Genomic DNA, 13883 nt, shown 5'->3' with positions numbered 1-13883 from the left:
GCTAAAAAATGAAATCCCATCTGGACAGAAAATGGTAGAGTGAAGTATCGGTAGGCAAGAAAATACAATTTAAAGAAAATACAATGGTTTTCTCTCTCTGTATGGATTGGTATAAGGTAACAATTGTGCAGATTGACTGACAACTTCTAAAGACTCATAAATGGACGCCTTGGAATTTAAAATTGATTTCAAAGCCAAACTGCCACAATCTGCTCGAGATTAGTATTAAAATGCATTTAACCAGGTGATCGCTATCTACATGTTAAGCTTTATTTTGTTGAGTCTCATTGTAGGATGGGAACTCAAATTCAAATTTCTTTTATAGGATGGTACATTAATGCATCTTGTAATTTCAGAGAAATAAAATCATTCCGTTTTTTGCTGAATGTAAAGACAAAATACTTGACAGAATAAGTTGTTTTTCAAATAAAAAATTTCAAAAGACAAAAGACAAGTGTATTATATACTTAAAATTCTAAGGCTTAAAGTCAACTAAAATTGATGCATGATTTAAATTAGAGAATTTATAAGTTCATAAGTTAAAGTCTTACAATGCTGATACAGAAGCAAGAGATTTCAGAATTGCTTAATGAATATGGATGCTGTTGACTCGCCTCAAAAGAGAAAGCACTCACTGATATCCCTTCTTTTATCTCATGAGACAAACTGTATGTTTGGTGGCCAGATGTCATAGGCTAATGAGCTCTCCTATGCAACTTCTTATAAACATCTCTAGAGATTATCACTCAGAGCACAGGGAGCAAGAAAGTAACAAGGAACGTCAAATTCTGGAACATAAACTAGTGGAGATTTACATAGCGAAATCTTCCTTGACAATATCATTTTTCATCAGTTTTTAGTCAGGAAACTTGGTGGACACTGAGTGAAATGCATTAGCAATTTATAAAGTTTTGAGACACTGTCAGTGGTATTTCTTTTGTTTTACTACTTCCTCCATATATTTATGTGGGTTGATTGGCATTATATGAAAATGTGTGTAAGCACCTACTTCAAGGTAGGGAATACAGGAAACAATTTATACCTTCCACCATGTCTATTTTATTTAGAAAAATATAAACATACAAATGTTAACATCTTCCCCTTTTCTTCTGTTAAACCCTATTTACATATGCTCTAAAATAACATAACAGAAATCATCTGTGAATAGCATATTTGAAATTCGTAGTAACTAATTTCACAAGCTAAAACACGGCCTTTACTTTATTAGTGTCAGTGTAGAGTGGAAAACAGTCCCATATTTTAAAAACCTAAGGTCACTACTGTGCTCATACAGATGTAGACAAAAACGTAGTTCCAGCTGTTTCTAACAGTATCTGTTAGTAGCAGTTACATTGATACTTGCAGAAAAAAACATTTGTTTGTTACAAGATATGTAAAAAGCAGGATCACTTAAAAAAGGTAATCTATGCTATCTATGCAATTCCCATTTGCTTCATAGTGGGGATACAATGCTTATGCAGTTATATAGATTTTTCTCTCAAAATATTAGTTAGCCATTACTGTTAATGGAAACTGAATTTATAGTTCTTATGATGCTAGAGATTACAAAGTAAATACTTTAATAAGGGACGTCAACTCTACTGAAAACCAGGATAAATTCATTTCAAATCCTAAGCAACCATGAAAGGGATTGGCCTGCAATTAGAGATGATCTTTTTTTGCTATATGAAGGGGTCTTTATCCTTGAGTACAATTTTTTTTTTCATGGTTGACTGATCTAGCAGTGTTTTTTTTAAGTTAGTTTATTGAGGGTGCCATATTGTTAGGTTGGTTTATTTCTATTTAAAAACCCGTTTTGCCCTTTCACTATAGTGTTGTTCTAGGCTCCTTTCATGCAATATTCTATGTTGCATGTTTTCTATTTGACAAATTTACATGAAATTAGGATCATTCCTGATTGCAATGTCAATTCCCAAAATGACTGGGTGGTATGTACGAGAACAAAAGCATCCGTAGTTGTCTGCATTTAACTTACTAGGAATGGGTCTAAGGACGTCGGGGATGAGAATCTCCACCAAAGCCTGGTACATCCCATGGTCACAGTTACACATCCATTTCAGGATAGACTCATGTTTGCACAGAGTTATCAGCTTTGCTTTCGGAAGTCGACTTTCTATTTCACTCAGATTGCTGGTGTAAATAAATGTCGCAAATGAATAGATGGCAAATGAGGATAAAAAAGAAAATGGACTTTAAAAAGAGTTTACCAAATATTATTGAGTTTAGAACTATACCACCACTGCACTGGTGCCATATGGCTGGACATATATGTATATATATAAATATGTATATATATAAACATACCCCCAGAATTGCCTATTACATTAATATTTTCTTACAGTTTGACAGGCAGATAGGATAGTAATTCCATGAGTACAAAGCAGCTGTACCATAGTCCCCCAAATCAATAAAAATGGGAGCTATAAACACACACCCTGAAACCTCAAGAGAGCAGTTCGTGTTTATTTCTATTATGGTCACGTCATCACTCTAGTCACTTAATGTTACTGGGTAAGGTTCACAACTGGTATACATATCTCTAATTTATTAGTAGTGATATTTAGTCAGCCACAAAAATGAATTGGGAAAGCATATTGATTCTAACCTTGATTCAGTAATGGTAGTGCCGTCAGTTGGAGTTGAGGGAGAATAGCGCCAGAATGTTTGCCACAATTTTTCTATCAGGCTAAACTGAAGATTCACAACAACATCCAATATTGCCTAAAAAACAAAATGGTCAGACGATTACACTTCCCTCACTTCACTTGTTCTTTTACTTTACCATCAATCGTTCTCTGTTACGCATCTACATTTCCTCCATAGGAATCATTCTATATGTACAGGACTTTTTCACTACTGCTGCCTGTTTGCAATGATCCACAGGAGCCCCATGCTTCTGAGCCTAGAAACCTGGCCACTCCAAAATGGGGTGTAGTGTAAGTACTAAGGCACACTTCATATTCAAGACTTTGTAAAACAAAAAGGATATAAAGTAACTACTAATTATATTATTTACATGTGGAAATGAGACATTAAAACAATGGAAATTCAAATAATTTTTATCACATTTTAAAGGTTAACACCACTATATTTCAATAACTTACCAAAATGAAATGAAAATAAGTACTAATAATTTGTATATAGTGTTTTCTTGTTGAAGTGAAAACAGACTGCATTTTAAAGACAGAAAGAAAAGTGTGAAAGTACTTAATGCTTATATTGTCTCCATGTTAACATAAAATATTGTATTTCAGACTGGATTAGGTAATCAACTGAACTTAGTTTTTATTGCTTATACATTAATACATCAACTATATGTTAGAAACTTACAGAATAGAAAATCAATGATCAAAAAAAGAATTAATACTATTTTGTTCTTATTGTTTCCATTTTTGGTGGGTGTCATACTGCATTTTCAATCTAGAAAAAGCATTTTAAAATAATAGATATATAGTTAACATGTTGTATTTTCTTGATAACATGTAACATTTCAAAGACTCAGGAAAAGAAATGAAAAGCTAATAATTTGTTCATATTTTTCATATTGCTTCTATTTAAAAATGACAAGGCATAACATTCAAAAACCCTATTAAAATGTGAAAGTAATTCATTTATTTATATTGCTTCCATGTTATGTTTGACATTTTGTATTAAATATGTTATTAAAATCTAATTTAATATAATGTAATCAGGAGACTCTCCACAGGTATGCCCAGAGGCTAACCTGATCTAGACTAACCCTCATTTAGACTCTCTTCCCAGGTGATTTTAGACTGTATCAAGTTGACCATTAAAGCTAACTATCATACCACTCTCCCTATTCCAGACCAGGAAGGGTACCGAACTCCAGTTGAGCTCACATCTTTGTTCAAATTGATGGATAACCAGGGGTCATCCAAAAGGCAGATATAAAGTATTAAGGTGCTCAGGTGTGGAAGAGGGTTTTAGGGCTGACCTAACTCTGCCAAGGCTGCTGACCATGGGTTCCAAGATGGTCCCAGTCAGACAGAAGTTATGCATAAGCTGGAATCAAGAGGCATTCTGAGGCTGATGCCTCTCTGGGCAGAAAAGGGATATGTACACAACCGTATTTGGTTATTTGTGTCCCCCATCAGATCATCCTGTTTTCTGTATACTCTTTTTAGAGAGCAGCTTAAGATTACTCCGCTTTCTAACTTTGGGTTATTATCTTCAGTTTAAACTTAATTTTAGTTTCTAGAACAATTTTCCAGGTGTATCAAGGGCCTTTTACTTTTGTTGAAAATGTTAAAAACTAGTGCTTTCTCTATTAATTTTTGATGATCATATTTAATTTCACCCTGCCACAGTAACTACTTTGTAATAGAGCCTTCAGATAAAAGCTCAAAGGGGGCTGGAGAGATGGTTCAGCAGGTAAGAACACTTGCTGTTCTTCCAGAGAACCCAGGTAACTCCAGATTCAGAGTGTCTGATGCCCTCTTCTGGCCTCTGTGGGGCACTGCACACATGTGGTATACTTACGTGCAGGCAAAACACTCATATACATAAAATAAAAATAATAAATACAATATTTTTAAAAAGTCAAAGAAAACTTGATTTTGTGATCACTCAGAATGTTAAAAGACAGAAGTGTAGTCAATGTAAGTCAGTATAATGTGTTTGATATCATCAGAACCTAAGAACTAAGACAGAAGGGCCCATCAAGATCTATAAAAGTCCACAGAGAGCAGAGAAATGGGACAACCTTGAGTCCACTTGAGTATTTTAGGAAAAAGTAAACTGTAATTTCATAATTTTAGAGTATGTACCACCTGTGCAGATCTGGGTTCTGGTGTTAAAAACACTCTAAGACTAATTCAAACATTAAGCATCTGTACAAAGGAATATTCTGAGAACTAGTAGAGAATGTTGCAAGTTGTCAGATACTGAAAATGAAATAATCTAATTATAATACTTCTCAGCAACACTAAAAATTACAAAATATAATATCTGAAAACAAAGGAAACATAGTTGTCCCTCATCTCAAACAAATATCAAAACCTTCTCCAGAAGTAAATTATTAGAGCTACATTTTTATTGTGACTTAGGCATATTCCAAGAGATGTCTCTAAATGTGTGAAGCAATTATTAATACTTCACACACATCCTAGACCACTGTAAGAATACTTACCCATATGTTAAAGAAAAAAAAAACTGTGTCAACTTGTATGAACCTGATCATTAAATAACAAAACCAGTGGAATGTTTGTTTGTTTGTTTGTCTGGTTGGTTGGTTGGATGGATTTGGCTTTTTTATACTAAGTATAGATATATAGTTCAATTTTACCTCAACCTTCTGATACCCATTTCAGCCTCCAGACAACTTTAATTATAGGTATACACTACCACACCTGCCTAAAACCAGTGATACTTAAAAATAGAACTTGAAGTTAAGACCCTATTGTTGAAGACATGACATATATGTCTTCAGACAGAGAACTTGGAGTAATTGAGCTGTAATTGACCTGGCAGCCTTCTCCCTAAAGACCAGCTCTCATAGTATCAGAAGGTGCCAAGGGAGAAAACCAATGTTTACATAAGTTTTATTGAAAATGATAATAGTTATAAAAAGAAACATTTTTCTCAATTATGATGATAATCTAGGAATCTTCTACTATTGGGAAAATCATAGTGATCAAAGGGAAATGATTACTATGCGGCTTGTATCATGCCAAAAATGTTGAAAATGAGTAGGACATGTTGAAGAACACTTCTGGCATGCAAGACACGAATAAGGAGAGGACTTGCCCTTGGTTGTTAATAACCTAGCATCTTTAATACACAATCAGATTAACTCAAGGAATCTTATTTCTGGAGTAAGGAAGAAAAGAAAAATCTGTGAATGTTTAGGCTTCAACTTTTTGCTGCATTGTCAAGAGTTGGGATGGCTTCCTAAAAACCAAAGGGTAATCTTTAGGGCTGCCTTTATTGGCAGGTTGAAATATTCCTGTTATAAAGCTACTTAAATTCTAAATCCTTTTCAGAAAGAGAAGCACTGGAGCAAAGCCTGCACAAGCTTTTATCCCCTTTTTACTAGGTAAGTAGCAGATAAAGTATTATGTATGCATGGAGCAAGCTTACTTCCTAGAGTTGGTCAGCAATTCTGACAGGGAAGGAAGAGTAGGGATCAAAAACACCAAGAAGCCTTAAGTAACCAACCCCCCAAACAGGCATTTCAATGGTCCCTGGAAAGAAGACCAAAAGAGCTTCATTACACGTATTTAGACATTATTTTTCACAGATATTCATATTTGTGATATTCAAAAAGTCCATTAAAAAACCAAGTCTTTCTCTCCTGTCACATGGCCCCCAGAGTCCTTCACAAGGGTACTATTAACATTTTGTGTTTTCTTCTAATGAGATGTTTGAATATGTTCTTTTTTATTCGAATGGTAACATGTCATACAGCCTTTCTGTATTTTGATTTTTACTTCAACATTAAATCCTGAAACTCATTCCATTTTACCACATTTGGAGTTTTCAGTTCTCTGGCTGTCTAACTTATAGATTATATCAGACTTTATCTATCTCCCTATTAGATAGCAAAGGTATAGTCAATCTCTTGCACTAAATAAAGAACAATGCAACAAATCCCCTTCTATATTTGATGTGCCACCCATGTGCAAGTGTTTCTGTAGGACAAATATATAGCAGAACTGCATCGAAAGATTCAGAGAAAGCTAGGCTTAAGAACTGGAGAATAGAATGTACTCTCCTTTCACGCATTCCTCACCTCTCCACTCAGAGACAAGAAAGAGAATGATTTTATTAGTGTTTAAAGTAGTGCTCAAAAGAATCAGTACTAACTTCATCTGATCTCTGAGGAAAAAAGAAACTTGACTATTTTGTTTTAACAAGTTGTCTGGCAAACTTAGCATGTGTTCATACTATCTTTGAAAGCCTTACCTCACAGTGCTCTCGATAAAGACTCTGCAGTGACTTGATATCCTCAAAGGTAGTACCATCTGGCAGAGAAGAGATTTCAACTTCTCCAAACTCTGGAAGTGCTCGAGATGCATCTGTTACCATGACAACACAACAGAAAAAAGCTATTGTGGATGGTGTCAATTACAGATTAATGAGGGGAATTTTCAGAAGACTAAAAAGGAAAGAAAATTTAGATATCAGAGGGCCAAAGAGCAAGGACTTTTCAAATTAATATTTTTCAAGTAAAACTAAATAACATCCTCAACATATAAGAATAGAGGGGGTATATTTGTGAATTTTGTATAGACTAAGTTTTATTCTAGTCAAAGTAGAAATTGGATAAGTTTTTAGTAAAATAAAAATATCTTGAGCTTGCCAGTAGCAATTTTAGTTATTTTTATTATTATGGTATTTAACTACATAAAAATAAGTATAACCTTAAATTTATTTTGTTCATACCTTTTACATAATCATAAGCAAATCTTATAGAATTAATACCACTTCAAAATAACATTAAGGTTAACAACATTAATTTGATGTGCTGGATAATATTGTCCTGTAACTAAATCATCTCTTGCAACATGAACATGGTGTCAAGAGCTATAGCACTGGGTCTTCTGAGTTGGACACCTACATCAACCTGCTCTTCCTGGTGCCTGCCTCCCCCATTCCTCTTTTGCATTCAGATAACTATGGCACTTGCTGTTACACAGAGCACAGAGACATCATATAGTCATCTCTTGATGAAGGTGTAACTTACATATGTCTCTCCTTTTCTCATTAGCTCTAGACAATTAATATATTTTGATACCTGCCTTATCATAAATTCAAAATCAAAATGAACACTTTTTATTTTTAGGCTCTTGGAAACCTAAAATATACTTTTATCATTTTAATATTATAACTAAAATAAAGCTGCAAAATAAAAATAATATTGTTGAAAGCTCAGTGTTCCACAAGACTATATCTGAGGACTTTAGTTCAGGAATTGATGCCATAACATTTTCAGGTTCAGTTGCTGTTTCAACCTGAATGCCTTATTTCTGTCTTTGTTGGCAAGTGCACATAAACTCCCCACCCCCCCGCTCACTCTCTCTCTCTCTGATAGCATCTATTCATCTTGACCTACTTAGAGTCTGGAAACGACACACACTTCTTTCTAGGAGAGTTGTCAATTCAATTGCCACTTTTTCTCCTTTGGCTACTGCAGAAATATTTAAATGTTTAAGGTATACTTCCTAATTCTTTCAATAACAAGAAACATGTATACTGGGGCTGGATAGTTCAGCAGTCAAGAACACTGGCTACTCTTGCGGAGGACTGAGGATCAGTTTCCAGAACTATATGGACAGCTAACTAATTTGTAACTCCAGTTCCAGGGGATCTGATGCCCTCTCCTGGCCTCCAGGGATATTGCATGATACATATAAACTGCAGGCAAAACACTCATATATGTAACATAAAAATAAATTTAAAAATTAAAAAGAAAAAATGCATACCATCTATAAAACTAAAAGTTTTGAAGTCACTGTAATCCATTTAATAGAATAAACTATTTTTAATTTTATATTTTTTTAAATCCAAGACTGTATTGTATGAAACTTTGTACACAAGAAATGAGAATCCTTTCGATTTGACATTATTACCTAAGTAACACAACATAATTTTGATCACAAGAGCTAATAGTAATATAAACTCTTGAAAACAGTCGCATAGTAATGCACTTTTAATGCAAAAGTAATCAAGGTTCTGTAGAGCTCAGTATATTTTTAAAATCTCTTTTGAGCACAAGAAAATATAGATGAACTAGAACTATCATATAATGTGCACAGTTTCAGCGTTTATCCCCACCTTCTATATGAAATTAACATACGGAAGACACTGTACTTGGAGAAAAGCCTACTATCGTTCTCTTCAAAATCCTAATAGCAACTAATATGCATTATGCTTTAACATACCTAAAAACTGTTGATGATGTTGACTTTGGGCAATTACAGTTTGTTCAACAGATGTGCCTGTCTGTTGACCACTTCCTGTGAAACCATCTGCAACCCCATCCACTTTCTGCATAGGCTTGTACCTAAAAATGTTAGATAGGAAAAAACAAACAAACAAACCAAATTATTCTTTTCTTTTCTGCACTACCCCAAACTTCCAACACATTCATTTTTAATCTACCTTTGTTAACATCTCATGATAGTTGATGCTTTTCTCAATAGTTTCATGAAGTTAAGTGCAGACATTTTTTTCCAATTGTGAAAAGAAAAGGGGGGAGGGGAGGGGCAATAGGAAAAAGATCCATTTGTGAAAAATGCAGAAATTTATGTAACAATGAAAGAATTTTAAGGTTTTTCTTTGGAAAACCTCAACAAAGATATCCACACCTATAGTTTTAGTACATATTTGAAAGTAACTTATTGGCCATTGGTTGAAAAAAAAATTTAAATGCACTGGAACTTTATTCTGAATCAAGATTCAAGAATTTGCTGGCATCTAAGAACTGTTGATGGATGGCTTTCAATTATTAATATCTTTAAAATAAGATCAGCTTACAAATCTTATCATACTGTTTTTCACATTTCCTAAAGCCTCTTATGAATCTTAGCATATCCATTTCCTTTTCTTCTTATCAACATTTGCAAATACAAAGGCCAAAAGCATCAGTATGCAACAAAATACCTGTAAGAACCCATCTATAATCCTACTTTACCTAATTAAAGAAAAAAAAAATCAGGGTGGGGATTCAGTTCAGTGGTAGAGCACTTTCCTAGCAAGCAAAAGACCTTGGCTTTGTCCCAGAAGAGGAAAAAAAAAAAAAAAAAATCACATGTGAAAGTAATTAAAGTTAGGGAAAGTTGTGTTTTTAGGTCCTAGCTCTAAACTTTATTTACTTTATTGCAAAGATAGAGAAAAATGTGTTTTAGTAGCAAAAGAATCTATTTCTTGGAAGCCAAAAATCACATATACCACCCTCCCCACCCAGCGCCTAGGCAAATCTCCTGACAGGCAAACACAGAATAAGGATGCAGCGATTACAATTTTTCTTTTGCTCAGATTGCACTTACTTTTCTTCATGTCAGAAATTTAAAATAACAGAAAAATATACAAAAAATAAAGTTCATAATAAGTTTATTATCTAGCAATAACTTCATTCACATTTTTATATTTGGTTTTCAATTTCCTGCCATTTTCAATTATATTTATAAACAAGAGTAGTCTCATCATCCAGATATTTGACACATGTAATAATTCAACTCTATAATTAAATATGCAGTCATTAAGATTGTCAATGTCCCTAATATGTGAAAAGGACAGAGTCAAAGGTGCCTGCACTCTGACAAAAGATAGTAAGTTAATGGAGCAGGTGAATGTCATAGAAACAATGCTCAGTTTGCCTGAAGAAATGATTCAAAAACAAAAGTCATAGAACAGAAGATGAAACAGAGTGCAGTATGTCATCCCTACTATACTTTTAGCGATAACCTCTTTTAGCACAAAATATTGGTTGCTAGTTTCTAATGTTATCAAAGAACTCAAGCCTAGTCATTTATTTAATGGGAAAACCTGAATATTCTTTTAATGTGGGGCCATATTCAGAGATGGGGAAAGTATTACAATTGTGATGTACTAAGAATGTCATTTCTGATTTTGTTTCTCCTTGAAGATTCATTTTAGAGAAGTCTAAATACTTTTTGTGGCAAGTATATTATGTACTTAAGCGGGGAGTAGTATTTTGACCACCCTGTGCTAGCAGATTGAATGATTTCATCCTTATTTAATTTAGGAAAATTTTTTGTCCTCATTGATTCATTCAGGGTTTACCCTGATTTTTAGCTAAACTTTTTCATCTACAAAATTTCATATTACTAACAAAACAGCATAAAATTCTTTAACTATGCTTCTTCATGGTTAAATACATTATCTTTGACACAAGTAGATAAAGGTATGTTAATAATTTACTCTGAAATTATTTCCTATAAATTTAAAGTTATTAAGTTTTAATATGGGCTATGAGGTGACTATAACTTTGCCTAGCTATTCTTCATCATGCTCTTTTGTCCTACAGCACATCAGTCTTATGGAATCTTATGAAGGGCAAGTGAAACTTAACCTGGAAAGAAAATAATGTGCCTTCTACATTTTCAGAGTATACATGCCATTTCACAGTCTCCCTTCACACATGGCTTAGCAAGCCTGTAGCCTAAAAGCAAGCTTGTTTGCTTTTTTAGAAAGGTAGTGTTGATCACTAATATTTACTGGCAATAAAATTTTCTAAAAGAAAGGAATATGTAATCAAAATCTGTAATCAAAATCACAATGAATTATGAACACATGATTATGTTTAATAATATTACTGAGTGGGACATACTAATTAGAGGTGTATTGTATCATATCATATTATATGGGAGATAGAAAATGTATCAATACCAGCTTATGGGGAGATGTGAAGAGATATACTGGTATATTCTAAAAAAAAAAAAACTGTTTAAATCAACACTTAGAAAAAAATCTTACATAGTAGAGAGAAAGAAGTGAACTAGACCATATAGTTAATACTGGGAAATGAGCATTTTCATTATAATCATAAAATAAGGACAGCAGGGTGAATAGTGGATTCAAAGATAGCCAAAGATGTACTATGTGCATCTATCTTTGGTTGCGATAGAACCCATATAAGCCAGAAACTTACACTGTACCACCTAATTGAAAGGTGTGGGGAAAAAGTCTCAGAGAGGTTGTGCCATGAGGAATGACCTCAAGAAAGGCAGGAAGATGGTCTTGGACAAGAGGGATGGTGTGAGCCTGGAAGAATGAAAGAGTTTCTTGGTAGTGCTAACCTTTGTTCTCCTTGCTTTATTTAACATAGTACTCACCAAGAGGCATATCATAGTATATTATTGTCTACCATTGGGTCAGTGATTAGAGGAAATTCCCAAAGTGAGAAATTTTGGACTGTGGAAGTCTAGATGTTCATTCTCTTGGTTCCCTTGATTCCATCTAAGGAAAATATCCTATTCATACAATTACCTCAGCGGTTTTGGCTTCCCCAGAGCAGAAGGAAGCTTACCAGGGAGTCAAGACAATCATATTAAGCAGAGGCTTACTTAACAAATAGTTTTGACAGCTGATTCTTCCTAGAAGAAATGGTTTCAGATGATCTATTGGTCATTTTGAAACTTTATTGCAAGTCAATAATGGGAATTTTCCACAAAATGAAAAGGTCTAACTGTATATACACATTCAATGAAATCTTTAAGAACAGAGCTAACAGCTGGTATTACACCTTCTGAGTGATTTCCTAAGTAGCTTGCACAGACCTAGCCCACAGGAACCTCTTATCTCAGTACAGATCCCTTTATTTCCACTTTGTAGAAACATATGCAACAACATTAGACAACACTCACTTTCTAAAACAGAAGTTGTAAATTTGTGATTTTCCCCTATAAACTTAATTTAAAATGTACAATATCTTTAAATCAATGCTCAAGATAACACTTTTCATTTTATCATACTATCAATTGATCTTAATAGATATTAAGTCAATGATGTATGAAACACCTAGTGAGCATTTACTGTGACTGTGACACTGCACATGCACAGGTTTAAAAGGATAAATATGAATATAAAATTTTTAAGTTTTTTATGAAACAAGACTTCTTCCTTCTCTTTACTTTTCATTAAATAATCACCAAAAACATTAAAATATAAAATGCAGAAAAGCATTTTTAAATTTTTTTTAAAAGTTTTGTAGAAGAAGCATTTCATCACAGCTTTAACATACTCAATAATAGTTTCCAGAGCAAAGATATATCTCTTTCAAAAGTGGCTATAAAATCACCAAACTTCTATACTGAATCCTTTAGAAATACTGAACTCTTTAGTATTTAAAACTATTACCCACCAATGTATACCCATTTATTTTACAAATTATTTATAGATTAAATTTTCCCATAGTGATTCGTGGGGCTTCTGTGCTGTGCATGTTCATGGGAGAGACCTACACTGCATTAATGGAAGAAACAGCTCTTGGTTTCTAAATTAGTAAGAAGTAAATGATCATTTTAACAGCTTGCAACTCCATGGGCAATCAGAGCTAAAGTTGTTAATGATTAAGAAATGAAAGACACTCTAATGTTTTAATAGCTGAGTGCATGCATGAAACCTGTCACTAACACAGAAAACTTGGAAAATTATTAGGAATCTTGCCCCATGAGGTTAGCTGTAGCTGTTATTTAGGAGTTGGGCAGCTGTGCTTACTGTAAAAGTAATATCCTGTCAATAATCTCACAAGCACAGATACTAAAGTGGTCCAATGGAAGGCAGAATATTATATATTTACCATTACTTCAACGATCAGCACCAAGTGGAAAGATTTTGAACATACCAAATGAGAGTTCTTTCAAAGCAGTTGAAAACTGCCCAAGAAAAAAAAAGCAAAGTAAGAATGATATTGTAGGTCATTATTCTATTTATAACTCCTGAAAGTAAAAAATTGCTTGAATTTCATGAACAAACAATAATGTCCAGATGACTATAGAGCAAGAGGCTAGGATTTTCTACTGCTTTCATGTAATTCTCTGGAAAAATAGTCCCAGAGTCTTTAGATCACTTGATGTCAGAGAAAGCCAAGAGACATGAAAAGACCCATTCTTTCAGAATAGGAAACAAGTCTTTGATGTCATACTAAATTGATCTCCAAGTCATTTAAGTGAATTCTAACATCAACCTTGCTGATTAAAATAAGATTTTATTTCTTCAGTTCTTCTTGGGAATGCTCAGAATATTTGTCTATTCATTAGTTTCACATTTCTATTTAGGCAAGAAAAGTAAAAAAATTAAATTCAAATGAGGTAGCTATTGTCTAAAATGAGAATGAATACTCTGGATCATTCATTTCTTTAACAAATGTGTTCTGC

The 13883-nt window shown here is 33.6% G+C and overlaps 1 protein-coding gene across 4 annotated transcripts in view; it reads right to left on the bottom strand.

Moving 5' to 3' along the window:
• Rfx3 (regulatory factor X3) overlaps positions 1–13883 on the bottom strand; it is a 349065-nt gene that overhangs the window by 51409 nt on the left and 283773 nt on the right. For all 4 annotated transcript variants that reach the window (XM_029567638.1, XM_017800265.2, XM_029567639.1 and 1 more), the window contains 4 exons: positions 8925–9046; positions 6946–7058; positions 2627–2742; positions 1997–2151 (listed from right to left, as the gene is read on the bottom strand). In XM_029567638.1, coding sequence (XP_029423498.1) covers positions 1997–2151; positions 2627–2742; positions 6946–7058; positions 8925–9046 — 506 coding nt within the window. The remainder of the gene's footprint in view (positions 1–1996; positions 2152–2626; positions 2743–6945; positions 7059–8924; positions 9047–13883) is intronic.

The sequence above is a fragment of the Nannospalax galili genome, unplaced genomic scaffold, assembly GCF_000622305.1.
Source record: "Nannospalax galili isolate Female #2095 unplaced genomic scaffold, S.galili_v1.0 scaffold241, whole genome shotgun sequence".
Taxonomy (NCBI): domain Eukaryota; kingdom Metazoa; phylum Chordata; class Mammalia; order Rodentia; family Spalacidae; genus Nannospalax; species Nannospalax galili.
The sequence above is the reverse complement of the archived record's forward strand: the minus strand, read 5'-3'. Positions and strand labels throughout refer to the sequence as shown.